The sequence below is a fragment of the Panicum virgatum genome, chromosome 5N (assembly GCF_016808335.1).
Source record: "Panicum virgatum strain AP13 chromosome 5N, P.virgatum_v5, whole genome shotgun sequence".
NCBI classification, from domain to species: Eukaryota; Viridiplantae; Streptophyta; class Magnoliopsida; order Poales; family Poaceae; genus Panicum; species Panicum virgatum.
The window spans coordinates 46,506,425-46,532,310 of record NC_053149.1 but is presented as its reverse complement, the minus strand read 5'-3'; the positions used below and the strand labels follow the sequence as shown (position 1 = coordinate 46,532,310).

Here is a 25,886-nt window from a genome sequence, read left to right as displayed (position 1 = left end):
CAAGTGATATTTTTGTTCACGGACTTTTGTGGAGCCTTCATGAATTTCAATTAGCTCTTTCCATATCTCACTTGATAAGTCCATGCCATTTACTCTAGCAAAGACTTCCTCACTAATGGCTTCGAAAATTGCATTTCTAGCCTTAGCGTTCCATTTTAATTACTCCGGGGTGGGAGTTCCGGTGAATCCGGTCTTTGTTGCCATCCACACTTCGGGGGCAATCGCATCAAGGTATGCGGCCATACGAACTTTCCAATAGGCAAAGTTCTTGCCCTCGAAGTGCGCGGCGAACCTCCCATCTTGGCCATAGCTCTAGGCGGTGAAGCCTAATGATCCAAATGAGTAACGAGGCTCTGATACCAATTGTAAGGATCGATGGACCAAGAGGGGGGGTGAATTGTGCCTTTTTCAAATTTCTAAGATAGATAAAACAACCTTAACCTATGCAATGCTAGTAAGGCTCAATTCACCAACCGGCTAAACAAAGCAAACTACACAAGCTAACAAAGATATGAAACTAAGCAAGGTAGAGCTAAGCTATGATCTCTAAGGTCAAGCACATGAAAGAATGCATGAAAGTAAGTGCTTGAAATGAAAGAGAGTGCAAGAGACAACCGGATTTTTTCCCGTGGTGTCGATGTGTTGACACACACCCCTAATCCACGTTGTGACACTCACTAAGAGTCTTGTCACCTCCCATGTCACCGAGACTTGGGCGCTCACTAAGAGTCTCCGTTCACCATCCCGGCGTGGTGGAGCTCAAGCCACGTACAATCTTCTTCTCCGGGCTCCCACAATCCTTGGCAAGCTCCACGAGAAACACTTCGATCACCAAGATCGTCTAGGTGCTGCCAAACACCAAGAGTAACAAGCTCCTAAGCCTTCACTTGACCTACACTCAGTTGGCCCTAGCTCAAGCACACTTGCTACACTTGGGATGAAATCTTCAAGGTTGAAGCACAAACAAAGCACTAGATCTTCTCTCTTTTGCTCAAAGCTCTTTCTCTTCTTCTCAAGGGTGGCCTCAGGTTTTCAAGGTGTCAAAGGCAACTGAAATGAGCCAGGGGGTACCCTTATATAGAGTGGAGGAGGTCACATAGCCATTGGAAGTTTTCTGCAGAAAAACCGTGACCACCGGAAGAACCGACGGTATAGAAAGTATTGGCATCGGTTCAACCAGTCTCTCTGTGTCAAAGAAGTAGCCGTTGGAGTTCTGACACAGTATCCACGCTTGCGTCATTGCACCGGTGCATGCTCCGTAGGGGCATCGGATCAACCGGTGCTGAAGAGGTTCACTGATCAACTCAAACAAGCGTTCTGGAACAAAGTACATCCAATGCACCGGTGCTTTGATTCTGAAGCGTCGGTTCAACCGGTGCTGAAGAGAAGTTGAAGTCAACCAAAACATGCTCTCTGGAACAAAGTACGTCTGATGTACCGGTGCTTTGATTCCGAAGCGTCGGTTCAACCGGTGCTGAAGAGAGGTTGAATTCCACCAAAACATGCTCTCTGGAACAAAGAACTTCCATTGCACCGGTGCTTATTTTTTGACCATCGGTTCAACCGGTGCCATACTTGATTTCTGCCTTCATCCAGAGAAGATAGATCGACAGGGCATCGGTCCTTCCGCCATGCATCGGATGCTCCGATGATAGGTCACCGGTTCAACCGGTGCTGCTGTTTTTCATTGTATTCAGCTGTTTTGACTTGGATTCGAATGTGACTTTGATTGTTTCTTCTTCCAAGAGTTGTATTGACTTCTATTGACCATCTTTTGCTGTTTTTGAGTGAGTGTGCAAGATTTCTAAGGCCAACTCAAGTTTGATCAAGCTACTAACTCATGAACCCCTCTTAATAGTACGATCAAGAACTAGAAACTATAAAACCTAACTAAAACAAGTGTCCTTCAACTCCTTGTGACACTTGAGACTAGAAAGGTCCTTAATCTTTCAAATTGAGTCCTTGGTACGCATGATTGTTTCGAATTGAGGGGTCTCCTTTCATATTTCATATGAGACTAATCCAGTTATTGAGCTTTCCTTTAAAACACACGTTAGTCGCATACGGTTGTCATTAATCACCGAAACTCACCATTAGCATCTATCGGCCTAGATGCGCTACACTACTTTTACAGCATAAAGTTTCAACTAATGCCTAACATATTATGACTCTACTGCATAGAACTACTCTCAAGGATTCCAAAACATCAAGATTTGCCTTTTTCTGAATTTCCTATGAATTTCTATAGAATTTTAAAGTTTACAACAAAAATTACAAATGAGTCCCTAAAGGCACTATTCACTTGAGTCTATGACTATTCAAATAACCCCCTGGGTTTTTGTTTATTTCACCTGAGGTCCCTGGGTCAAGGGAAAGAAGAACAGGGGAGAGGAAGGCCGGCCGATTCCCGGCGACGTGAGTCGCCGGCGGCGAGCCAGAGGGGCTAGGAAGGTAGAGCGGCTTAGGACCTACCTGCTGGTGGGCTTGAAGGGATGGATTGAGGACCGGTAGGGGTTCACCGGTGAGGAGCAAGGCACGGCGGAGGGGTGGCTCGTCGATGGTAGTGCTCCGGTGGGGGACCGACGACGACAAGTGGGGGAAAAGCTTCACGGCGTCCCGGTGAAGCTATCTAGGGGGTAAAAAGGGTCGGAGGATGTCTGGGGCGGCGGTCGGCTTCAGCGGAGGCGACGCTCCGATGAGGGATTGGCGGGGAGAAAGGGCTGGTGAGCTTCGTGAGAGCAAGGCAAAGCTAACTGGGAGGTTGGGAGGGGCGGAGTGGTACTGAAGCAATGGGTCCACGGCGAGCTCAAAGCTCCGGTGGCAATGGCGGGCGGCGGTGCTGTTCTGGGCGAGCGGGGTGGGGAAAAAGCAAAAAGGATGAAAGGATTAGCTTGCGGGGGTATATGTAGTGCTTCTGTGCGCGAGAGGGAAGAGCGGTGAGCTCTATCCCGAGCCCTCCACGGCGGCGTTGAGGTGGCGGCCGCGGGCGGTTCTGGGCGGCGTGGCGAGGCGGGGAGGGCACAGCGCGAGGGGTAGAGGGCGGTGGGGAGCTTCTGTGCGACGCGTGGAAGCCAGCGCGAGCAAGAGGTGGCTCGGGGGCGGCCCAGAGCGGCGGGCGCAGCGCCGCTTTGCCGGCGGTGAGAGAGAGCAGAGAGGCAGGCAGGATGAAGGAGAAACTGGACTGATTTGCAATTTCCAATAATTCCAGGGACCCAAATGTAAAACAGCAATAACTTTTAAATTAAAGCACAAATGAAAAGGTGCCCAACATGAAAGTTGTTCAACTTTTCAAGATCTACAACTTTAATGTTGTGAAAAAATTGATTTGATCAAAGGATAAAGAGCTAATTTTAAAAAAAACATAGAAGGGATTTTGAATTCAAAGGAATTTTGTTTTTTTCAAGGTAAATTCACTTTAAACTTAGGCTGAATTGAAAATTTTCCTACCATGTAATGATTACACTACATTTTGCAAAAACACCCTCCACAAAAGCTATAATTTCACATCCTATTCAAATATAACTATAAAAGGACCTTGCATAAAATCATAATTACTCATATAACCTCTATATTTACAAAAAGATCCTTTTTCAAGCAATCAAGCACATGATGCATAAAATAGATACACCAAAATAGATACACCACTACTGTGCATACACCTAGCGTGTGCGTGTCACACCTTCATCCCGTCGTCGCACTCGATCATCACATGTAAGTCTCTGCCCTCCTGAACAGTTCGGCTCCTTGGATCACGAGACCGAACCGAAGTCAGTTCCACACATGCATGGACGGCGCGAACATAGAATAGGCACGGCACAGGTCATGTGCCGTGTCCCTGGAAGCAAAGTGGCAGGTGAATTGGAGGACCTAGGATCATGGCGGCGTAGCCCCATCCGCCGGTGCTGGCGCGGCTGGCCGACCGGCCCTTGTAGTCCCAGGCGTCCGTCAGAGTCTTGCCATCCGATGCGGTCTCAGGCAGAACAGAGGCCATGGCGCTCTCGAGATCGATAGAGCAGGGAACCAAGGTCAGGCAGGTGGGGGCGCGGCGTCGAGGAGGCTCGAGCTCGTGCCGGCAGAGACGTACAGGTGATGATCGAGCGCGACGACGGGATGAAGGGCGGCGCCCTAGCGTGCCTTTGGGTCGGCGGCGCCCTGCTGTTCAGTCGACCGAGCGTAGGGCAATGGATCGAGACGTACAGGTGATGATCGAGCGCGACGACGGGATGAAGGGCAATACAGGCCATACGGAAAAGTAAAAGAGATACGTACATTGCTGGTGGGCCCGAAGTGTTCAAAGACGTATAGGAGTAGTATATCTCTAATATTAAAAGTTGTAGCAGTGTTTTTCCAACTCTTAAGAGTTGCAATGGTATGGTTCCAATTAATTCTTTTGAAAAATCGAAAAGAAATAATAGAAAAATTCCAGAGCAGCTGCATGGTGAAGCCCATTAACTAAAGTGGGCCTTTCTTTAAAAAAACACTTAAGTGGGCCTTTTCACGAGGCCTACACGGAACCCTACGCGACTTTAAGCCTAGACGATGGACCGCACCCGATACGTTCCCGAATCCAACCCGTCTTCCTCCGCTCCGGCCTGTCGTCTCGCCGCCGCCGCCGCCTCTCGCCACTCGCAAGGTGAGGACCTGGCTAGATATTCACCCGTGCTTACAAGTGCTTTCCTTTTCGATGGGAAAGCCTCGTCCGGATGTGGATTACTTACCGCTGTTAACGCTGCAGGTTTGGAGGATAAGATTCGGGAGGGATGGCTTCCGGTGGGCAGCCGCAGTTCCGGTACACGCAGCCGCCATCGAAGGTGCTCCACCTGCGGAACCTGCCGTGGGACTGCACCCCGGAGGAGTTGGTTGAGCTGGGGACCCCCTTCGGCAAGGTCGTCAACACCAAATGCGGCGTCGGAGCCAACCGCAACCAGGCATTCATCGAATTCGTGAGTACCACCAACATTCCTTGCCACCCATGTTAGTCAAACCTACTCGTCTCGTCCAGTCTCCTGTCACCGTGGACACGTGAATAATTGTAAAGTTAGATTCAGCCTTATTTAAGTGGTTCACCTGCTCTCTTTTTTTCTAGATCATATATAATTGGTACTGCAGTGCAACAAAAAGGGTGTAATTTACAAGCATGCTTTAGCTGTCCATTTAGTTGTTTTGGAGGAAATCTCCAATGCCCTGCCTTTGTTGTTTTGGAATTAACAAGTTGGATGAGCAAGCTACATGCAGCCTCACCATCCATTCATCGTTAGAGCTCTTTTAGAGTCTTGTCATTGGAGTTGACCCAAATGATTCGTGTCTCCGGAATTAGTGATTTTTGTAGTTTTATGATGTGCGGTGAACATGAACAATATTAGACCCCCTCAAGACATCATGGCACAAAGAAAAATCCATCGTTATTTATATGATTTATATGACTTTGTTTTGGTGGATAAGCAAAGTGCAATGGCTAAAAAACGTGTGGAAGATTTGTCTTTGAATGGGAAGACTGCTTATCTGGTGAAACAATAGTCAAGCTTTAAATTTCCTATGATATGAGAATGATGGAAGTGTAGTAGACCAATGGAGAGGGACTGGATATTATTTTTAAATTTTTTAATATTATTTGCAGGCTGACCAAAATCAAGCGATCGCCATGATATCATATTATGCATCGTCAGCAGAGCCAGCACAGGTAAGAGGGAAAAATGTGTATCTTCAGTACTCCAATAGACAGGAGATTGTCAACACCAAGACTACTGGGGAAGGTTCAGGCAACGTTTTGCTTGTGGGGATGGAGGGTGTTGCGCCCGATTCTGTCAGCATCGATGTTCTACACTTGGTAAGGATGTTAACAGTTGCATTGGGAATTATGTTATTTAGGTCAACTGATTTTTTCTGCAGGAATATTCTGATGTGCCAGGACTGTCTTAGTAACTTCTAGCACATTCATTTGCATGATCTGAATGGATTAGCAAGCAGTTCTCACGGAGTATCATGGCAGGCAGCATCTGGAACACATGTGTGTGTTTGTTTCCTTTACTCATCGCTGCCCCACTCCTCCTCCCCCTCCCCCTCCCCCTCCCCTTCGCTTTCCCCTCCTCTCCCATCTCCACCCTTCCCATCCCATACCCTCCCCTCCCCTCCCCCTTTCGCCTAAGTATCCCTCTTAGGATGAATCATGTCTACCTTCATTAATGTCCTGTTCTTAGTTCATTGTGGTTGGCTGTGTTCTAGTCAGTGAGTAAAGATTGATGTATGGATTTTGCCCAATGGTGATCGTTCCATATCAATAGCTGGCATAGTTATATGATTGTCAGCTCTCTTCCCTGGATTGCCGGAGCTTTTTTTAGCTCATCTGATACTTATTTCCCCTGTTCCGCTAGGCGCTAGTCGGAATCTAGGCGCTGACCCTCAGCCTAGAGACTAGTCGGGAGTAATCGCGCCTAGGCGGTCCTAGGCGTTTCACAAATACACGTGTATACACGTATTACATAAAAAAGCGAAAACAAATAGAAGACTACGTATAGTCTGTATAGAGATGCATAGAAAGGCCCATCAAAAGCAGCCCAGCCCACCTTATCCATCTGCTGTCCTATGCATCTCCCTATTGCTCTGCTTCCAGCCGCACGCCCGCTCCCGCACGAGAAACGCGTGCTCTGCTTCCAGCCGCGAGCCGCTCGCCTCCACCACCGCCGGCCTCCTCCCTGCCGCCTCCACCGGCTCCTCTTCCTTCTCCTCCGCCGCCGCCTGATGTCCCTGCCTCCTCCTCCGCCGCCGCTCTCTGCTGCGCCTCATCCCCGGGTCGCCGGATCTGCACGTGGGACCTCACCGGCAGGAGCAGCTGAGCAGGGCGACCGGCGCGACCTCACCGGCGGGAGCAGGACGAGCCTCAGGCGGGAGCAGGGAGGCCGGCGCGCCGTCGCAGGCGGAGCCGCCGAGGAGGACGTGCGGGAGTGGCCGTCTACGAGCGGGTGCGGCCGTCTACGCCCGCCTAGGGGTTCGACTACCCCCCTAGGCCAGGCGACGGGCCTCGACTCGCGATTAGTCGCGCGGAATCGCGCCTAGGTGAGCGCCTAGCGGAACAGGGCTTATTTCTTATGATGTATCCAGTTTACGTGGACACTATGTGCACTAGACTAGAAAAGCATCTCCTGAAATTTGTCAGGGACATTGTAAAGATTCTTGTTTTTTTAGGTTTATCTTATACATAAACTAGTAGTCAGAACCACATTATTTTTCACAGAGCTGGAGCTTGATGGGCACAAATATGCCATTCTTTTGTCATGTCTAGTTACACTGAGCTATTGAATGAACCAGGTTTAAATCATCTTGTAAATAGGAGTTTTTGCTTGCTTATTATAGATCTGCAAGCTGCAGTTGATCGAAAATATTACTTGCAATCTTTTATATGTTGATTAGAAAATTATTTTGTAATAGTTTATGTTTACATTAGAAGAATTATCTTTTCTTCACGCTCTGTAGTCTCAATTGATTGAGACACTTGTCTTAATACACTGTCAAGGCGAGGTTCAAGGTGAAATATATACATCAGCTGTTAATGAATGTTTGAACAGTTTAGTGAGCTGACTCGCTTGCCATTGCGGATATTGTAGATAAGATTTTGTTTTTCATGGGTAAAAGCTTGATGTATAGATTTGGTTCCCTTTGATCTTAGCACATGAATGCTTTCTTGCTCTGCTTCTTTGATTATCTATTCAAAGTGTAGAATACTTACTGATTCTGTAACTTTAACAGCTTTGACAGTCATGAAATCTAAGATAGATGAAAATTCTTTTTTGTTATCTTTACTAACATGTTAAAATGTTTCTACCGTATACAGTTATCTGCTAGCCATTAGCCTTGATTCATGTTGTTGATTTTATTATTAAAAAATATATCTTTTAGGTTTACACTTCTCTGTAAATTTATTCAAAATTTTTACTGTGCCTGGCATTGAGATATCAGTCCACCTTTGTTTGGTGCTTGTCATATAAGCTCATTTTACTTTCCAGTTATATTGCATGCATTTGATTTTACTATACAATTTTACCTGTGGTCTTAACAACTGAAGTTTTGTGTGTCAGGTATTTTCTGCTTTTGGATTTGTTCACAAGATTGCTACCTTTGAGAAGGCATCTGGTTATCAGGTGATGGTTTTACTTCTACTCTTTTTTCACGTGTCATCTGCTGTCATACTTTGTTTGTTTTTTTTTTTTTGCTCAGGCTGAACTGATTTATCTAAGTTATGTTTGTTTATCTTGCTTGTAGGCATTAATTCAGTTTTCTGATGCTGAAACCGCAACATCCGCAAAAGCTGCACTGGATGGTAGATGCATTCCTAGGTATTTCTCTCAACTGTAATTTTCTGCTGTATTCTTTTTCAAGACTGATGCATAATGACTTGTTCCTGTATTTCAGCTATTTGCTACCAGAACTGGATGGGGCCTGCACTTTGAGAATAAGCTATTCAGCACACAGTGTTCTCAATGTCAAGTATCAGAGCCACAGGAGTAGGTAATAGCTGCTCGACTGACAAGATGGACCATTTTTGGTGTACTTCCTGTTTGATGGACGGATTCATTGGTTTTACCTGTCAAATTATTTCATTTTGTGTGGATTTTTTTTGTCCCCTTTCAGATACTTTCTCAATTTGGTTGTTTTGTATTCTAGCAATCACGCAACTGCTGATTATTCTTCTTTGCTGTTTCATCTAGGGACTTTACTAACCCTTACCTTCCTTTCCTGGATTCTGCTAAAGATGGCTCTGGAGCGGTAGCACTTCTAACCTTTGAGCATGTCTGCTTTTATTTTGTGCTTATGCAAAGTTGCTAATATAGTTGTTGTGTTCACATTGTTATGCCCAGGATGGGAAAAAGCAGGAACCAGAGAGCAATATACTTCTTGCATCCATTGAGAACATGCAGTATGTTGTTACAATAGACGTGCTTCATGAGGTAATCTGTTGAAGAAAGAACAATGCTAAGTTGACATATGCAGTTTGCACCAACTTTTTGGTATTATGTAATTGTCAGGTCTTTTCTGCTTTTGGATTTGTACAAAAGATAGCAATTTTTGAAAAGAATGGCTTTCAAGCATTGATCCAGTATCCAGGTAAACACTACTTTGTTCCTACATGAAATTCAACTACTCATGCATGACATGTCTCTCAAGTCCTTTATGCTTTCCTGGTAGACATTCAAACTGCAGTTGCAGCAAAAGAAGCATTAGAAGGGCACAGCATCTATGAAGGTGGATATTGCAAGCTTCACCTTGCATTTTCACGACATACTGAGCTTAATGTTAAGGTAATTGTACTATTTTTTTACTATAATAAAATTTGTTGCTGTCAATGGTGCTTTGTCTTGCACTCTTGCTAGAAAATACGAAATAAAATGTTTGAATGAACCCCAAGAAAGGTTGGTTTTAAAAGCTCATTTATTGATTGTTTGCATCACCTTTTTTTCAGATTAACAATGAGCGAGGTAGAGATTATACAAAGGGAAACATCACTCCAAGCAGTAATCAACCTTCCATTCTTGGTCCTCAGCCACTACCAAATGTTGGTGCCACCATTCCACAGCCAAACAATAGTGTTCCTTCTGCAGCCACCAGTGCAGTAATGCCACCAGGGGTGCCCAGTCCAGCAATGCCTGGAGAACCATCAGTTGCTCTACCTTCCCACCCTTCGAGTGAGCCACACTTGCAAACTCCTGTTGCTCCCCTGGGTGGACCTCCACAGTACCCTAGCCAGGCTATCCTCCCTCAGCAGTTCCCAGGTTATGGCTCAGCTCAAGCTCCAATGTTGCAGGGTCAGGGAAGTCAACAGATGTCCAACCATGTGAATTATCAACTACCTCCAGGTTCAGCCCAGTTCATGCAGTATCTTGGCAATGGAAGCCATCTGGTTCCAAACACACATGGTCCACAAGCAGTGCCGTTCCCTGGCCTCGTTGGGCAGCAGCTACCTCCAGGTCCCCAGATGATGCAAGCTCCGGGTTATGGAGGTCTGCCGTTTTCACAAGGTCCACGGCAACCGATGGCGCAGTTTCCAATGTACAGCAACCAGCAGTTCCCTCCGGGTATGGAGCCCCAGATGATGCCCTTCTCTGAGCAGGGAGGTCGACAGCTTCCATTCCCTCCGCAGGGTCCCTATAGTCGTTAGCTACTCAAAGTATGTTAGATCATAGACGGATGTGTGTCAATCCTTCTCTGTTACCGTTCCTATGAGGTGAAAATACTGTTGCTGTTCCCAGTTAGTGGTCTATAACGTGGTGAAAAACAAGTGTCCAATCTGGATTTGCCGTGGTAAATGTTTTGTAATGGCCATTGTATTTGTATCAATCGTTCTCATTGCAGAAATTCTATACATGTTCTTATTCTATGGGACCTTCTCGCTACCCTTAATCAAGTAGCATCAGTCACCTCTCACCAAAGCAGCCTCCATTCCTTACCGATACGTTGACATCCCTCATGAAGGCATCAATGTAAAAGTATCAATCTTGATCTTATAGTACAGCGTGTTGTCATCCATCTGACCAGGGATCGAGCGATCGATGTTATAATTCTTCTTTATTACGTAATTATATCCTCGCACGCATAAGAACTTCGTACCATTTCACGTATAGAAGAAAGAAAAGTTGGAAGTACAGATGAACAACTAGGAAACGAAGAAACTAAAAGGAAAAGAAAAGAAGTATCGTGCGCTTAGCTCTCTACCGTTGTCCATAATCATCCGGTAGCCCTCACCCCCCCCCCCCCCCCCCCCTCTTCTCTCTCTCGTTTATTGAATTGCTCTGACAAACAGAAGGATCTATGTATATACCCACGAAGACAGAAAGGAATCCAAGTAACTAAGCATCAGCTATAGCGAACGAGCATGGTTTTGCGGGTAAACAAAACGTGGAATGGGAAGCATCAGCTAAACAAAATGATGCTCCAGTTGTAACTTGTATCTCAGCATCGTCACAAATTCGCAAATAAATAGGCTGCACTTTCACTGCAGTATCAAATAGACAAATACATCTACTTTCCCCATAGTACTAGCCGAGCCTGCTAACCAGGAAGGTCAGAATGTGGTGGACTACTGGTACTACCAATTTCTCCGGTGGATCAACGGCGAAGTATGATTTATTACTCAGCTTTGTACGTGCCCTTTTTGCTGGAATGTTGTTTTTTAAACTTTGCCTCTTTGGGTTTTGAATGCTGTGTGTTCATTTACCTCTCCTCCAGTTTCAGTATGGATGTAATATCAATCCCAACTATGGCTCCATCCTACTAGCACGCTAAGTAAACACACGCATTCTCATCAATATCACTTAAGCTTTAGTCCTTATTAACGTAAAAGGTTAATCCGCTTAAGCTTTAGTCCTTATTAACGTAAAAGGTTAATCCGAGGGTTGGAATACATTTAACATCTAGGTTGGAATACAACGACGACGGCTTCTATCCGTTCAGTGGATTTAAGGTGTCCCTGCCCAAGGCGTTGTATATGGCAGCACGCGGCACATCGGATGGAATTTGAGTGAAATTCATATTACTAAAGCCATATGGTGATCGAAATGGTTCACTTGGCTTCTTGGTTTACCTTGACTGACAAGATTTCGGCAGCACCTACAATTAAGTGGTGTCACATGCTGACTACAAGAGGTTCACAGATGCATAATCTCAATGAGACAATATTAGCACCACGTGCAGATGAGATTTTACTTTCTTTTTGGTATGAGTTGCAGATGGCTCTGATCCTGTGACCAGGACCAAACTCGTTGTGATGTCGGTGATCAGTTGTGGTGAGCACAACCAACATTTGTTGTTCTGAAAGTGGTGCGAGTCTGATGCGTCGTGAGATTCCTGATGGCCAGGAGTTCGTTCATGCATGGGCTGACTGGATTATTGTCACTGCGAGTATAGTTGTCCAACGGGCCGAACCCGGCCCGGGCCCGATCCGGCCCGGCACGATTAGCCCGGATAACTAATCGTGCCGGGCCGGGCCGGCCCACGTGCCCAGCTCTGCACGAGCACGGCACGAGGGCCTGTTTGGCGTGTCGGGCCGGCCCGATATGCCAGGCGGGCTTCGTGGGCCGTGCCAGCCCGAGCCCGACTAGGCATCTGCACTAGGCCGTCACTCCCTCAACTCAGAATGATTTCAAGATTTCAAATCTAAGATTCAAATTCACAAATAGATCACAAAACAGAAGCACATTTCATGATAACAAATTTATTAAATTGAGCTATTTTGGGTGCTGCCTCGTTAAAAACCTTTGTAGGTAAAACCCCACACCTCGTGAGGACAAAACCCTACAAAGGAAAAAGAGTACAGCCAGCTCTAAATGTTCAAATGTTCATCACAAGTTTAAGTCCACAGTCCACAGTCCATACTACATAGTTATACAGATTCAACATCTAGATATAAGTTTTCAAATGATTCTTCAAGTTCTTCATCCTCTATGAAATGCTGAAGTCTTGCATCGGCTTGCTCCCAGTCCTTGATCAGAGCCAACATCTCCACGACCTCAGGGCCCAGACGCCGTCGTCGCTCCTCGATAATCCTGCCAGTCATACTAAATGCAGATTCTAATGATATTGTTGAAACAGGAACAATCATTACATCTCTAGCTAGAATTGAAAGAACATGATATGATAGCTTATGCTCATGCCACCAGTTCAAGATATTGAAATCATCATCATACTGGTTAACAGTATCACTGTCCAAGTGGGCAGACAATTCAGAACCAGATGATAGAGAAGCACCAGAAGTTGCAGCTTGCAACAGATCACTAGCAGAAGTTCTTCTATGCAAGGAGGAAGTAGAACCAGAACTAAGACTAGTAACAGAACCAAGAGTAGTACCAGACAAACTAGAACCAGAAGAAGAAGACTCACCACCAAAGATTCTTCCCCAAGCAGTTTTTCTCTTACCTGTAGGGCCTGGTTGGGCAGCCCTTTGCAACCTTACACCACCAAATTTCTCATCATACTTAGCAAAAATAACAGACAACTCAGCCCTTACCTCAGTCAAGTAGCATGAGTAATCATTACCATTAAGCTGAGATAGAAGTCTAAGAACATTGGTGAAACTTTTCAGCTTAGCCCTAGGGTCTAGTATAAATGCAAAGGAGTAGAGCATGGATATGTCACACTAGTATTGCAAGAACTTATCTTTCATAGGAACCACAACTGATCTTAAGTCTCTATCATTGTGAGACACATCAATCAACCTGAGACCTAAGATCCTTTTCTCTAGTTGCCAATCAACATTCACAAAATGAGCAACCACACTAAGGTAATCCTCCTTAGCATTGCCAGACCAGATATCAGAAGTAAGAGCAACAGAGGATACAGACTTCAAACACTCAACAAGCTGAGCACGATGTTCAGTGAAGTACTTGGCAAAATCTCTAGTGGTTGTTTGCCTAGACACCTTAGCAAATTTAGGATTATAAGCAGTAGTAATGTACTCTTCAAAAGCATCAGACTCACCAATGCAAATAGGCAGGTCAAGACGAGCAATTAACCTACACAACTCAGTACGAGCTACTTCTGGTTTGTACTCCCAAAGGTGCACAGAGCCATCAGGATTAAACTTAAGTTGAGATTGAGTCATGGCATTACAAGATTTCAAAACAGGGCATATAAGAATGTGCCGCTTCAAGTGACCAGTACCATGGGTTGATTTACCAGTGAGGTTTTTCTTGCAATGCTTGCATCTAGCACCAGTTCGACGTTCCTTACCATCAATTACCTCATAGATCTCATCAAAGTCTTTCCAGACCTTGGAGGTGGACGCCCTCCTCTTCCTGGTCGAGCCAGACTCAGTGGCAGTGGCGGTGCTCGCGCTGCTAGTGCCAGATCCAGCGGCGGTCCCCTAAGGAAGGCCTTCTAGATCCAGGTCGATGGCAGCATTGCTGCCAAACAGCTCAGCGGCATCCGCAGACAGGTGTAAGGAACATGGCACCATTTATGCCATTTCAAGTGATTTTGGTGATCGAATGACAACACAACACTTGGACTAATATGATTGTTAAGATGACCATTCTCAGGCTTTTAGGTTCAAGTGATGACAAAGAGAAAGAGAAGATAGGCATAGCAAGGCCCGAAGGGCTGCCCCTACGGGGGCTGCCCCTACGGGTGCAGAAGGGAATTGAAGCCAAGTCAGCCTATAGGCACCGGTTGAACCGACGGGTCAAAAAGGGGGCATCGGTGCATTGGGCGTCCTATGTTCCAGAGACGATGTCAAGACCCCAGGAGAAGATTCTTTAGCACCGGAAGAACCGGTGAAGCATCGGTGCATACCATCGGTGTAATGACGTCAGCTGTCAGGAGAAGATTCTTAAGCACCGGATGTACCAGTGATGCATCGGAACAAAGCATCGGTTCAACCGGTGGTCACTGCATCAGCTGTCAGGACTTCAACGCCTACTTCGGTTTATGAGTGACCGGAAGAACCGACGCTACCCCTGCCAGAGGCATCGGTTCTTCCGGTGATACGCAGATTTTCAGCTGACCGTTGGAGCAACGGCTACAAGACTTGGTGGCCTATATATACGCCTCACCCCGGCCATTTGAAGAGTGCTGGAGTTACTGGACATCCCACACACACCCAAGAACATCTCCAACCACCATAGAGCTTCATTGTACATCATATAGGCTTAAGCACACTTGTGAGAGTGCTTAGTGCTTGTAATAGGGATTAGTTCTTGCGAGAGCTCCCTTGAGAGAAGTCTTGCTGCGGGAAGCAACTTGTGATCCGTCGTGTGACCCTCCGTCTTGGTGTGGAGTGGCAACGACACTTTGTGCGGGGGAAGAGGAGGCCCCTTCCTTGGTGGAGAAGCTCCGTAGTGGATTTCGGCCGGGTGACCGAGAGAGACGGTGGCGGTGCACGAGACTCGGTGTCTTGTGGGCACTTGCCTTTGCTTGCCGGCATCGCCATTGGTGGCGTAGTGCAAGACGGTGATCGGAAGAGTCTCGGTGTCCCGTGGACGTAGGCGTTTGTGCCGAACCACGTTACATGACCGTGTCTACTCGGGAGTTTGCATCCCTCTTGCACTTATCTCTTTACTTACCGTATTATGTTTCCGCATTTACTCTATCTTGCATGCCTTTACTTTCCTAGTTAGTTTGATTAGGATTGGCTATAGGTTGCAAGTTTTTAGGGGTAAGTAGAGAGTAGCATAGATAAACCTTAGTCATAACTAGCATGTGTAGGACGTGTTAGGTTTATCCTATGCAATTAGATTGAGCCCTAGGATAAAAAGCGATTAGCGACCCTATTCACCCCCTCCCCCTCTAGGGTCGGACACCCCGGTGATCCTTACAACAGGTCATCCTCATCATCTCCGCGAAAGCCCATCGACCGCAACTCATTGTTGTAGGAGTCGTCGGCGGCCATCGCCGGTCTTCGATCCCTCACGGCCTGCACAAGGAGGAACATCTGTGAGGGGATTCGTGAGGAAGAAGGAGAAGAAAGGCGAGTTCTGACTTACCTTTGGCCGGAGCACCGAAGACCGAAGTTGCCGTCGACGCCCTCACCGGAGTTGCAGGCCACACAGACTCGCAAAGAGGGGAGAGGAGGATTCGTGAGGAAGAAGTAGAAGAAAGGAGAGGGGAGGAGGTGAGGGCCTGAGGGGAGCGGCGGATCTGACCGAGCAGAGTCGGTGGAGGTCCACTGGAGCGGCGGATCTGGCCGAGGAGAGGCGGAGGAGGTCGGAGAGCGGCGGATCTATGCCGGAGAGGTGGGGTGCAGGTCGGGGTGGAGCGGATCTGGCGAGGAGCGGGGGAGGCGGAGAGGCGGAGGAGACGAGGCGGCGGCCAGGCGGGCGGGGAATGGAGGGGGCTAGGGTTACCGGCGATCCGCGCGACAGGAGGAGGTCGGAGAGCGGCGGATCTACGCCGGAGAGGTGTGGTGGAGGTCGGGGTGGAGCGGATCTGGAGAGGAGCGGGGGAGGCGGAGAGGCGGAGGAGACGAGGCGGCGGCCAGGTGGGCGGGAATGGAGGGGCCTAGGGTTACCGGTGATCCGCACGACAGGAGGGGGTCGGAGAACGGCGGATCTACGCCGGAGAGGTGGGGTGGAGGTCGGAGACTCGGGGTGGAGGCGTGGAGCGGATCTGGCGAGGAGCGGGGGAGGCGGAGCGCGGAGGAGACGAGGCGGAGCCGCAGAGGAGCCAGGGCGGGGAATGGAGGGGGGCTAGGGTTACCGGCGCCCGCGGCCGCCCCCTCCCCCTTATATGTGGCCGGCCGGCTCGGGCTGGCGGGCTTCGTGCTCACGGGCCGGCCCACGTGCCGAGTCGGGCCGGCCGCTAACCGTGCCGGGTCGGGCCGGCCCACGTGCCTGCGGCGCGGCTCAGGCACGGCACGACGCCCGTGCCGGGCCGGCCCGTGTACCGGGCTCAATTCTCGTGCTTCGGGCCGGCCCACGGGCCACGGCCTGATGGAAAACTATAACTGCGAGAATCGAACACAAGCACACCACCTTCTCTCGCACAGTTTGACCAAACCTGCGAGTTTCAAGTTTCAACTTGACGGACAGTTTTTCAACAAGTCTGCGTTTTCAGCGAAAAAAATAAGTTCATACTTTCGTCTTGCGTGATAGTCTGATAGCAAACATAGCTCAAACATGCATCGATTTCCCCAAGGTTCTAGCCACAAGCCCACATGAATTAACAAAGTTGGATCCAAAACCGCATTAATAACCAGCTGCGATAATAGCCAAAAGAAATAAAATCGGAGTATCCTAAAACAAATCTAAGAAGACGTCTTGTTCTCCTGCGTCCTGCTCCACCTTCTTGTTCTTGGCCTCCTGCTTCTTCATCTCCGCCAGCTCCGCCTCGAGTCTCGCGTTCTCCCGGAGCAGAGCTTGCCGATCGGCCTCGATCTTCTCCAAGGCGTCGGCCACGGCGTCGATGACAGAGAGCGCTGCCAAGAAGCCGAGGAGATGCCGAATTGACGCATCGTGTGATCGTGGGGCGGCGGCTTGGGAGAAGACGGCAGCCGGCGGGCGGGTGGAGAGCCGGTGGCGCGGTTCGCGACGAGGCGGATGCGGCGACTGCGAATTAGTTTTTGCAAATTTCAATTAGTAGTACTATAATAATAATTATAGGGTTTGTTATTATTAATGATCCTTGCGCAAGGGGCGCACATCTTGCGGGGCAAGTCTGGTCTTTGTTTATGCATCAACCACCTGCGGCTACTAGTAGTGTGATTGGCTAGATATTTGCCTAAACTCCAATTAGGATTTTTTAAATAAAAGGAAACTAACCTTCTAGATAAAACTTAATCTAATTAGGTATGAAACTATTAGAAATATAATGTAACAACTAGTTTCAATCTAGGAACAGGTACAGTGTGTGAAATCACAGCAAACGGAAACCAAAGGCATTCGGACATTTCTCGCACTAGTACAAAGTGTGTGAAATATCAATGGCAAGTGTGCATAATTGCAAAAATCACTCCAACAATCGTAATAACCAGAATAACTAAACATGTCAAATAATTCCAGATTTTTTACGATGGAATCGAAGCTGTAAGGAGAATACCATGCCCGATCCTCACAAATGCCATACAAGCAATCATTAAAGTTACACAATTCTGCAATTTCAACAATTACAGAAACAGCTCCTTCATCAGGTTTCCAGAGCAACAGAGCATCAGGTTTCCAGAGCATCAGCTCCTTCATAGGCATACCGAGGCGGGGACGATTTCCTTCCCACCGCCGCCGCCGCAGCCCGTCTCCTTCCGCTGCCTCCTCTTGTATCGTCCCCGCGCCGCTTCCGCCGCTCTCTATCGCCGCATCAGGAGGCAGGCAGGTTACACATTTGCCGGATCTCGCCTCCTGCTGGATCCGGAAGATGGCGGGTTCATCGGCGCCTAAAGGTGTCGCCCGCCTCCTCGCGGGGGCCGCCCCTGCTCTGCGCCGCGGATTCAAGGCGCCGCCTCAGTCCTCCGCAGCCGCCGCGCGCCGTGTGCCCCCTTCGCGCTCGCTCACCACCAGCGCCCGCGTGCGCGAGGAGGGCCACGACAGCGAGAAGTTCTGGAGGATGATGTTCGTGGTGGGGAGTGTGGCCTACGCTTGTAGGGTCGTGCAGATCTTCAGTGAGAAGCACGCTGACATGCGTAGAGCTTACGAGAAGAATGAATTAGCTTGGGCGGAGTCGCGTGGGAAAGATGAGCGGATTAAGGAGCTGGAGCGGCGCTTAGGGAGCTCCGGAGGCATTTGATCTGTTGGTAGTGATATCTTATAAGTATGATGTCTAGTATCTGTAGGACAAGTATATGATATTATGATATATAAGTATGCAGATGTGCCGATGTGTGCACAAGTATTTGAAGTTCAATTCATGTATTTTGTTTTCAGCTTTTGGCTCCGAATGTCTACAGCTGTGGATTCAGATGTTTACAGATGTGGCATTGCTACTCTTGTCTGATGAGGAGAAGTGCAAATACTATTATGGTATTACATGGCTCTAGTGTTTTGAACTCTGATTTTTTAATACTCCCTCTGTTCCAAATTATAGGTCGTTTGACTTTTTCAACCTCAAGTTTGACCACTCGTCTTATTCAAAAATTTGTGCAAAACCTCACTTCTTTTGTTGTGGCTTACTTTATTAATACAAGTTCTCGAAGAATGGTTTAAATTTGACTATGTTTGCATAAATTTTTTGAATAAGACGAGTGGTCAAATTTGGTGTCAAAAAAATCAAACGACCTATAATTTGGAACGGAGGGAGTACTATGGTTTTTCATGATCTGGAAGGTGATCAGTTCAAAACACGCAAGGCTCCAAGGACTCAGAACAGTACTGCTCACTCTCTATCTTCTCAGGCTAGAAATTGTAATGTTCCTGATTCCTGTTTTTTTTTCCTTGTGCCAAACCTGGGCACATCAACAGCTGCCCAATTCTTGAGGTGCTGCGATCGGTACTCTGGGATCAGTATGATCTCCTCCAGGTACTCTGTTACCTGGTGTTAATGAAGTATGATATAAAAAAACTAACATTATGACTTATGAGGTGTTTAGTGAAAATAGAGAAATCTATAGAATAATTCTTTTTACTGGTACACACTATTTAGCGGACGAAGCACAGAATGCAACTGGTGAGATTCTTAAATTTATTAGATATCGTATTGAGAAAAGGCAACATGATTCACCAACAGCAGTCCGCAATCACTACTTATTCTTCCTTGATAGAGATATTTTCTTTCTTCCTATGTTGTTCTCATTGTTAAGCACTTAAGCTTCCCTCTCTCACGCCCCTCCTAACTACCCAGGCTCCATTGTCCTTGATCTACAAATACAGCAGCAGGCCAGCAACACTAACACATCCGAAATATAACATGGAGTTGTAAGGCAGAGGTGACGGCTTGCAAACGAATGAGGTCGTATGAAAGATCAGGTCACAACGTCTTCACAACCAAATCCAGAAATTTCATTCCAGAATATATAGAGGAATGAAAAAATAGAATCCCTTTCATATGAAAAAGGACGAATATATGGAGCGAACTGGCCGTCTGAGAGCATGTAGTAGCAGACTAGCAGCTAACTTCAGCATCAGAGCAAATTTGTACAGAAGCTCGTCCCGGACGTGGAAGTCAGTTCCGTGCACGGGGACGGTTGCACATCGAGCGCGCCACCTGTGACAGCCTCACATTTCCATGGCCGGACAGGCGTGCCACCACTGAGCTTGACGTTAGACAGACAGATCCGGGAGAAGGCTGAGTTGGCGATGCCCTTGATCAGCCCAGCCTCCTTGATGTTCTGCCCCTGGATATTCTTTATCGTCAGGGCATCGACAACCGGGAGAGCACTCCTGTTGTAACGGTCATCAGGGTGGTCCCCAACATCACCTGCGATCCGCAGGCCGTACCGGACGTTGTCCAGGGTCACGTCGGAGATGGTGACATTCCTGATGAAGCCTCCCCTGCCGGTGTTGGTCTTGATGTGGATCCCGTACCCTGAGCCGAAGAAGTTCAGGTGCTCTGCAAGGACATTCTGCACACCGCCGGAGGTCTCGCTTCCGACCGCAAAGCCAGCAAAAGGGGAGGAGCCTGTGATCCGCCGAACAGTGATGTCGGAGCTCGGGTGGCCATAGGAGATTCCATACTCATCCCAGCCGCTCTTGATGGCAATTGAATCGTCGCCCGTGGAAATGTAGCAATCCTCAATGCAAACGTTGCTGCTGGAATCTACAAAGTTTGGACCACAGCTATAACTTCAGGATCAAGTAGAGAGCACATTTCTGCACGCGTATATTGCCAAGGAGAATATAAACATCTGTACCTGGATCAATTCCATCCGTGTTGGGGGAGTCATGTGGAGCTAGTACAGTCACATTTCTGATCACAACATTACTGCATACACAGGAAAGATGATCCGATATTTATTTCTAAGCTTGGACAAACAATAAAAGCAGATTTTGGACCACAAGTACGTGATTGCTAGAAACAGTTGCAACAAACAAGCAAAGAAACATACATCAGTGTGCTGGCTTTGTTGGGTGTTATCTGGCAATTTTTGTACTCTGGTTATGGTTCACTGGTTGTGCCTAACAGTTTTTGTAGCCTTTTATGACACAATAGGACAACCAACCTGGAGTTCTTGCACAATTTATGATGGTGCTCATGGGAATGATAGTACTTTGTGGCCAAATGAACTAAGGCCTTGTTTAGTTACTACCCCATAAACCCCGTAAACGCAAAAAAAAAACATCACATCGAATATTTCGACACATGCATGGAGTACTAAATGAAGTCTATTTATAAAACTTTTTGCATAGATGGGCTGTAAATCGCGAGACGAATCTAATGAGCCTACTTAATCCATGATTTGCAACAGTGATGCTACAGTGACCATCCGCTAATTATTAATTAATCATGGATTAATTAGCATCATTAGATTTGTCTCGCGATTTACAACCCATCTGTGCAAAAAAATTTGTAAATAGACTTCATTTAGTACTTCAAATTAGCAAAATTCCATCGCAAATTTTTTTTGCAAAACATCTAAACACGGCCTAAGCAAATGGACTGTGGAATCTTTGGGAAAAAAAATTGGTATCAAGATGCAGGTGTAGAATCTCTGCACTCTACTTAATTTCGTGAGTAATCTGGTGATCTTTTTTGGGATTCGGGACTGAACTTACTGGTGAAAGCAAACGGAATTGTTATGCTCACCTGCAATAAACAGGATGAATGTTCCAGAAGGGAGAATCCTGGAAGGTGACGTTGGAGACGATGATATCAGAAGAGCTCATTAGCTCAAGTAGGTGAGGCCTTGTGTAGGGAAGTGTACCTTTCTTCCACATATCCCACCACACACTGCCTTGACCATCAATAGTTCCATTTTCACCTGCACAGATCACGATTGCAATAACAAACTATCATCCCCATGAAGAACTTAACTGATGGTTTCATTATTATGAACAATGCCGTTCTGTGAGTGCATAGGTTATTTTGTCCAGAACTTTTTGTAAACTGCATTATGTGATTGAAGATCGAGACTTTTGATATTTTGCAGCTATAGTGTGCTACCTCCCTATAGCAGTAACTTGTACATGGCATGTTTATTGAAAATCTGACTGAAACAATAAACATAACAGTTCGATATGACAATTTGAGTAGCAGCGAAGGAATAACCTGTGATAACAACATCCTGGAGTCCACTGCCATGGATTAAACTTATGTATCTTCCCCCAGGCAGCTCTCGTCCTCTCCCGTATGAGGGCAGTGGCTCGATCAGAGGCCAGCTTGGTGTGTCCTGCCCAAAGGGAATGGATATGTTTCAGATAAAATCTGGGTTCTCTTCTTTAGACCCTTTTATTTATCAGATTTATCACACATCGTACCAAAGTCTCAAGACTAAAATATAAGATAAGACGACTACGAATTTAAGTCTATAAATCAGATTCATGCAATCTCCTGGAAATCGCAAGGGTCATACTTATTTCGATCGCATCCCGAGATCTCAAAAAGAGGAAGGAAACCTCAAATACGGATCCGCTGGAGCAATGGCGGAAGCGGACGAGACAGCGAGGAGAGCAGGAAGGCGGCTGGCTGGCGCTCACCTGCGTGGCGCGGATGACGGCGCCGCGCGCGAGGAAGAGCGTCATGCGCGAGGTGAGGTTGAAGGGGCCCGTGAGCCACACCCCGGGCGGCACGTAGAGCTCCGCCCCGCCGGGCGCGCGCAGCCTCTCGACGCTGGCCACGGCGCGCGCGAACGCGCCCGTGTTGAGCGTCCGGCCGTCCCCCGCGCCGCCGAAGCTGGCCACGGACACCCGCGCCCCGCGCCGCGGCGGCGCCCCCGCGCACGTCTCCTGCGCCCGCGCGCCGGCGGCCACGAGCACGGCCGCCGCCGCCGCCAGGGCCAGCAGCAGCCCGCACGGCGGCGCCATGGCACGGCAGGCGGACCGTCCCCTCGCTCGCTCGCGCGCACGCGCCGCCTCGTCCTAGCAAAAGGTCCTGGATTGGCACGGAGCGCCACCGGCGGCAACCGCGGCGAGTGGTGCCGAGCAGCCGAGTGCCGAGGAGAAATTTGGAATTCTGCCATGGTCGGAAGTGGGCTTCGGTGTTTTGCCATCCCGCAAATTGGTTTCGGTAGATTGCCATTATGAAACATGAACACCCTACTGTAATGCCATTCCACCCTCTTCCAATTCATTTTTTAATTTTGTGCCTTTTATTTGATCCGATCTTCCCAAACTACCCCTACCCCCATCAATCCAAAATACTGAACGAGTCTCGTTCGTTTCCTCCTCGCTCTGTTTCTTCCCAGGCGCACGACGGCAGGCGGCGCCCCCTCCCCCAACCTGCGCACGACGGCAGGCGGGCGGCGGCCCCTCCCCCAAACTCGACGCCGCTCTCTGATCCTCCCAGGCAAGTTGCACAACCCCATTCGCGCAGCTGCTCTTGTTCTCAAACCCTAACCCTAGTGCTTTTGCTTCAGTGATTTGGGGATGTCGCAGGGCAACAGCAGCTTCCATCCCGCCCGTTTTGTCGGCCTCGCGCAATATCCTGTCGGCCCTAGTGGCCTCCCTCTCATTCCTTGCCCAGATTGTGGGGATCAAGTGGTGGAGTGCAAATCATGGAAGCATAATGGCCGGGTGTTCTTCAAATGCATAAGATACGATGACCATGTTAGTTGCAAATACTTGGTTCAATTAGGTTGGTATTTGATGAAGGGCTCACTGTCTTTTTTTGTCAGTTGGAGCTTCCTGGCAGATGCGGGTTCTTCAGGTGGCTTGAACAATTTAGGTCGATTATTGCTGCAAAGGAGAAACAACTGATGCAAGCACATGCTGCAAAGGAGCAAGACCTGAAGGAAGTTTGTCCTTCTACAAGTGGATTTCAGATTAGAAGCAGCCTGTGTGACAAGGGGAAGATTGACAAGTTGATCAATTTGGTTCAGTTCCTAGTGCTGATCTGCATTGTCATAGCTGTTGTAATGTTCTTTGGTGTAGTAGTGTTGCTTGTCAAGTGATCAGGCCATCCATGTATCAGTGATGTTTAGTTTATCTGTAACTATGACTCTCTAGCAATGATAATTATGTATCAGTGATGCAATATTATATCTCTCAAATTGGCACTTTACAATGTGATGCAATATCTTGGCTTGCATTTTGATTGCAGATAGGTCACAAATACTGAGTTCACAAATATAAAATCTGATTCAGCCACCATGATTCATGGGGTACATAAAACATGACAAATTCATGAGGTACTGAGTTCACATCTCAGATACATAAAACATTGCAAACACATGATAGATACTGAGTTCACATCTCAGATACATGACATGGTTCTCACATCTCAGATTGCAAACATTACAACTCAATTGGTCTTAAGCTTCTTAGGTGTCAGCTTCCTTGGAGGTGTCTTTTTAACACCAGGTGTGGGCTGCATGCTCCTAGTCGGTGAGGCAGCTACCATGGTTGGCTGGGAAGATGTTCCTTCTCCAAGTAGCATAGCAAGTTTGCTGCAAAAAAATAGAGTTATGAGCAAAAAAACAATTCAAGTAACTTTTAGACTTTTCTAGTTTTTTTTTACCTTCTGGTGAGTCTAACAGGACTGTTTTCCATTATTGTTTCAACATTTTTCTTGGTCTTTTTCTTCACAGGTTTCTTCCCAGCTTCCTTGGTAGTATTTTTTCTTGGCTTTCTCTTCCTTTTCTTTGTTCCATTAAGGGCACATTTGTAGCTACTTTCACCATGGCCCAACATTCCTGGACCCACTACTATTGTTGTATATCTGACCTTGAACACGGTCAGCTTTTACAACTGTCAAGTATCCTAATCCCCTAGTCTTTGCTTTCAGCTGTTGTATGATTGCTGGAAGGATCTTGCCAGTTAACCTTTGTCCAATCAGTCTTCTTTTGTCCCAGAGCACCATTATCATTTCTCTCACCTTGTCTGCTAGCTCACAAACAGGTAGGTCTTTGATATCTTTGATCCAATTATTAAAACATTCTGCAAGATTGTTTGTGATGTAGTCACACTTAATATCTGGATTGAAGGCACATCTCATCCACAACAATGAATGATGAATCTGCAGCCATTCTAACACTTCAGTGGATGCTTCTACAACTGGCTTCAGGTGCTGCTGAAACACCTCCACCCGATATGATCTTGCTGCAGGGTACATTTTGGAATGGGTATCACCACCAAACTTCCTGATATAGTTCTGCATAAGATGCCTAAAACATTCCCTTTGTTCAGCTAGAGGGAACACAGTCTTCACTGCAGTTTCTAACCCTTTGCAGGCATCTGTACAAATAGCAAGAGTGGGCAAATCTCCTATAGCCTTATGTAGCATCTCCATAAACCAAATCCAGTTCTCCTTTGTTTCGGAGTCTATAAATCCAAAGGCAACAGGATACATCCAATTGTGGCCATCTAGTGCTGTGGCTGCAGCTAAATGCCCATTCCATCTACCATTAAGTGCAGTCGAGTCTATACTAAGGTATGACCTACATCCATCCTTGAAACCTTCAATGCAAGGACTTAATGCACAAAAAAACCTATAAAAGACAGTCTGACCATCAATTTCCCTTGTCTCAATCTCAATAATACTACCTGGTGACCGCTTCAAGACCTCTTCCTTCCATCTATACAGCAGCTTAAAACTCTCTTCCCATGTACCATACAACTCTGCTAGAGCCTTGTTTCTTCCTGCCCATACTGTGTCATAATGAATTTCACACTTGTGGTCATCTTGCAATTTCAGTAGCAAGTCTTTAGTACTCATTGGACTCTTCCTAAGAATCTTGATCGCCTTTGATGCAACCCAAGCACTTGTTGGTGTAGTAGTTCTTCTCCTACTGCTGGACATACAAGTGTGCTCATCAATCAATACTGTGACCTGTAAAAAAACAAATTGTTAGCTGCCAACAATCAGAAATAATATACACAAAAACAATTGAAATTGTAAGATGCCAAGTTAATACCATAACAGTCTTCTTATCAGGTTGTCTTCTCCCAACAATGTGCCAAGGGCAATCCTCTGCCTTACAATTGGCTATATATCTAGTTGGGTCAGTTTTCTCAAGATCCAGTTCAAACTCCTCGTTTATAGCAAATTGTCGCATAGCCAATCTAAATTCTTTCATGCAAGGGTAAACAGAGCCAAGACTCATGCATGGCTTATCTGGGTCGTACACAATCACCTTCTCCCCTGGTATGCAATCATCAACATGTAGAGGTGCACCATCAATATTCTGAGCAGGGACATTTTCTTTGTCGGCACACTTAGCAGCTGCCGCTGCAGCTTTTCTAGCCTTCTCTTCCTCATCTCTCAAACCCAACAGTTCAAACATATGTTCATCCTCGATGAATTCTAACCTTCCCTCACACTCGTCATATATTTGATTGATTTGCAGTGTACTCCAATCAACATTTTCTACATTTGGTGCTACTTTC

General features: G+C 47.1%; 3 protein-coding genes across 4 annotated transcripts; 2 read left to right on the top strand and 1 right to left on the bottom strand.

Annotated features, from left to right (window-relative positions):
- The first annotated feature begins 4,476 nt into the window (after window positions 1-4,476).
- Window positions 4,477-10,369, top strand: LOC120672673 (polypyrimidine tract-binding protein homolog 1-like). The gene is made up of 11 exons (XM_039953197.1): window positions 4,477-4,633; window positions 4,736-4,943; window positions 5,618-5,827; window positions 8,073-8,135; window positions 8,257-8,330; window positions 8,407-8,502; window positions 8,703-8,760; window positions 8,853-8,942; window positions 9,021-9,099; window positions 9,181-9,293; window positions 9,455-10,369. The coding sequence occupies exons 2-11, from the start codon at window positions 4,761-4,763 to the stop codon at window positions 10,148-10,150; spliced, it is 1,662 nt and encodes a 553-aa protein (XP_039809131.1). The 5' UTR covers window positions 4,477-4,633; window positions 4,736-4,760; the 3' UTR covers window positions 10,151-10,369.
- Window positions 10,370-19,384: 9,015 nt separating this feature from the next.
- Window positions 19,385-22,498, bottom strand: LOC120673863 (probable polygalacturonase). The gene is made up of 5 exons (XM_039954903.1): window positions 22,041-22,498; window positions 21,613-21,733; window positions 21,151-21,325; window positions 20,258-20,328; window positions 19,385-20,163 (listed from the first exon to the last, which is right to left on the bottom strand). The coding sequence occupies exons 1-5, from the start codon at window positions 22,365-22,367 to the stop codon at window positions 19,529-19,531; spliced, it is 1,329 nt and encodes a 442-aa protein (XP_039810837.1). The 5' UTR covers window positions 22,368-22,498; the 3' UTR covers window positions 19,385-19,528.
- A 2-nt stretch (window positions 22,499-22,500) lies between these two features.
- Window positions 22,501-23,551, top strand: LOC120673864. 2 transcript variants are annotated; one of them, XM_039954905.1, is made up of 4 exons: window positions 22,501-22,603; window positions 22,748-22,848; window positions 22,919-23,108; window positions 23,177-23,551. In XM_039954905.1, exons 1-4 carry the CDS (start codon window positions 22,583-22,585, stop codon window positions 23,450-23,452), a joined length of 588 nt encoding a protein of 195 aa, XP_039810839.1. In that variant the 5' UTR covers window positions 22,501-22,582; the 3' UTR covers window positions 23,453-23,551. The 2 variants fall into 2 exon arrangements, with proteins under 2 accessions (XP_039810839.1, XP_039810838.1); XM_039954904.1 differs by having other exon boundaries at window positions 22,507-22,848.
- Window positions 23,552-25,886: the final 2,335 nt, after the last annotated feature.

Bases quoted from the DNA above. Each gene is read 5' to 3' on its own strand.
- LOC120673863 (XM_039954903.1), bottom strand. From the start codon at position 22,367: ATGGCGCCGCCGTGCGGGCTGCTGCTGGCCCTGGCGGCGGCGGCGGCC. The intron at 21,326-21,612 runs GTTATTCCTTCG...TGATCTGTGCAG, and splicing joins CCAGGATGTTGTTATCACAG to GTGAAAATGGAACTATTGAT. The intron at 20,329-21,150 runs GTGAGCATAACA...CTGTGTATGCAG, and splicing joins ATTCATCCTGTTTATTGCAG to TAATGTTGTGATCAGAAATG.
- LOC120672673 (XM_039953197.1), top strand. From the start codon at position 4,761: ATGGCTTCCGGTGGGCAGCCGCAGTTCCGGTACACGCAGCCGCCATCG. The intron at 4,944-5,617 runs GTGAGTACCACC...TATTATTTGCAG, and splicing joins ACCAGGCATTCATCGAATTC to GCTGACCAAAATCAAGCGAT. The intron at 8,136-8,256 runs GTGATGGTTTTA...TCTTGCTTGTAG, and splicing joins AGAAGGCATCTGGTTATCAG to GCATTAATTCAGTTTTCTGA.
- LOC120673864 (XM_039954904.1), top strand. From the start codon at position 22,583: ATGAAACATGAACACCCTACTGTAATGCCATTCCACCCTCTTCCAATT. The intron at 22,849-22,918 runs GCAAGTTGCACA...CTTTTGCTTCAG, and splicing joins CCGCTCTCTGATCCTCCCAG to TGATTTGGGGATGTCGCAGG. The intron at 23,109-23,176 runs GTTAGTTGCAAA...TTTTTTTGTCAG, and splicing joins GCATAAGATACGATGACCAT to TTGGAGCTTCCTGGCAGATG.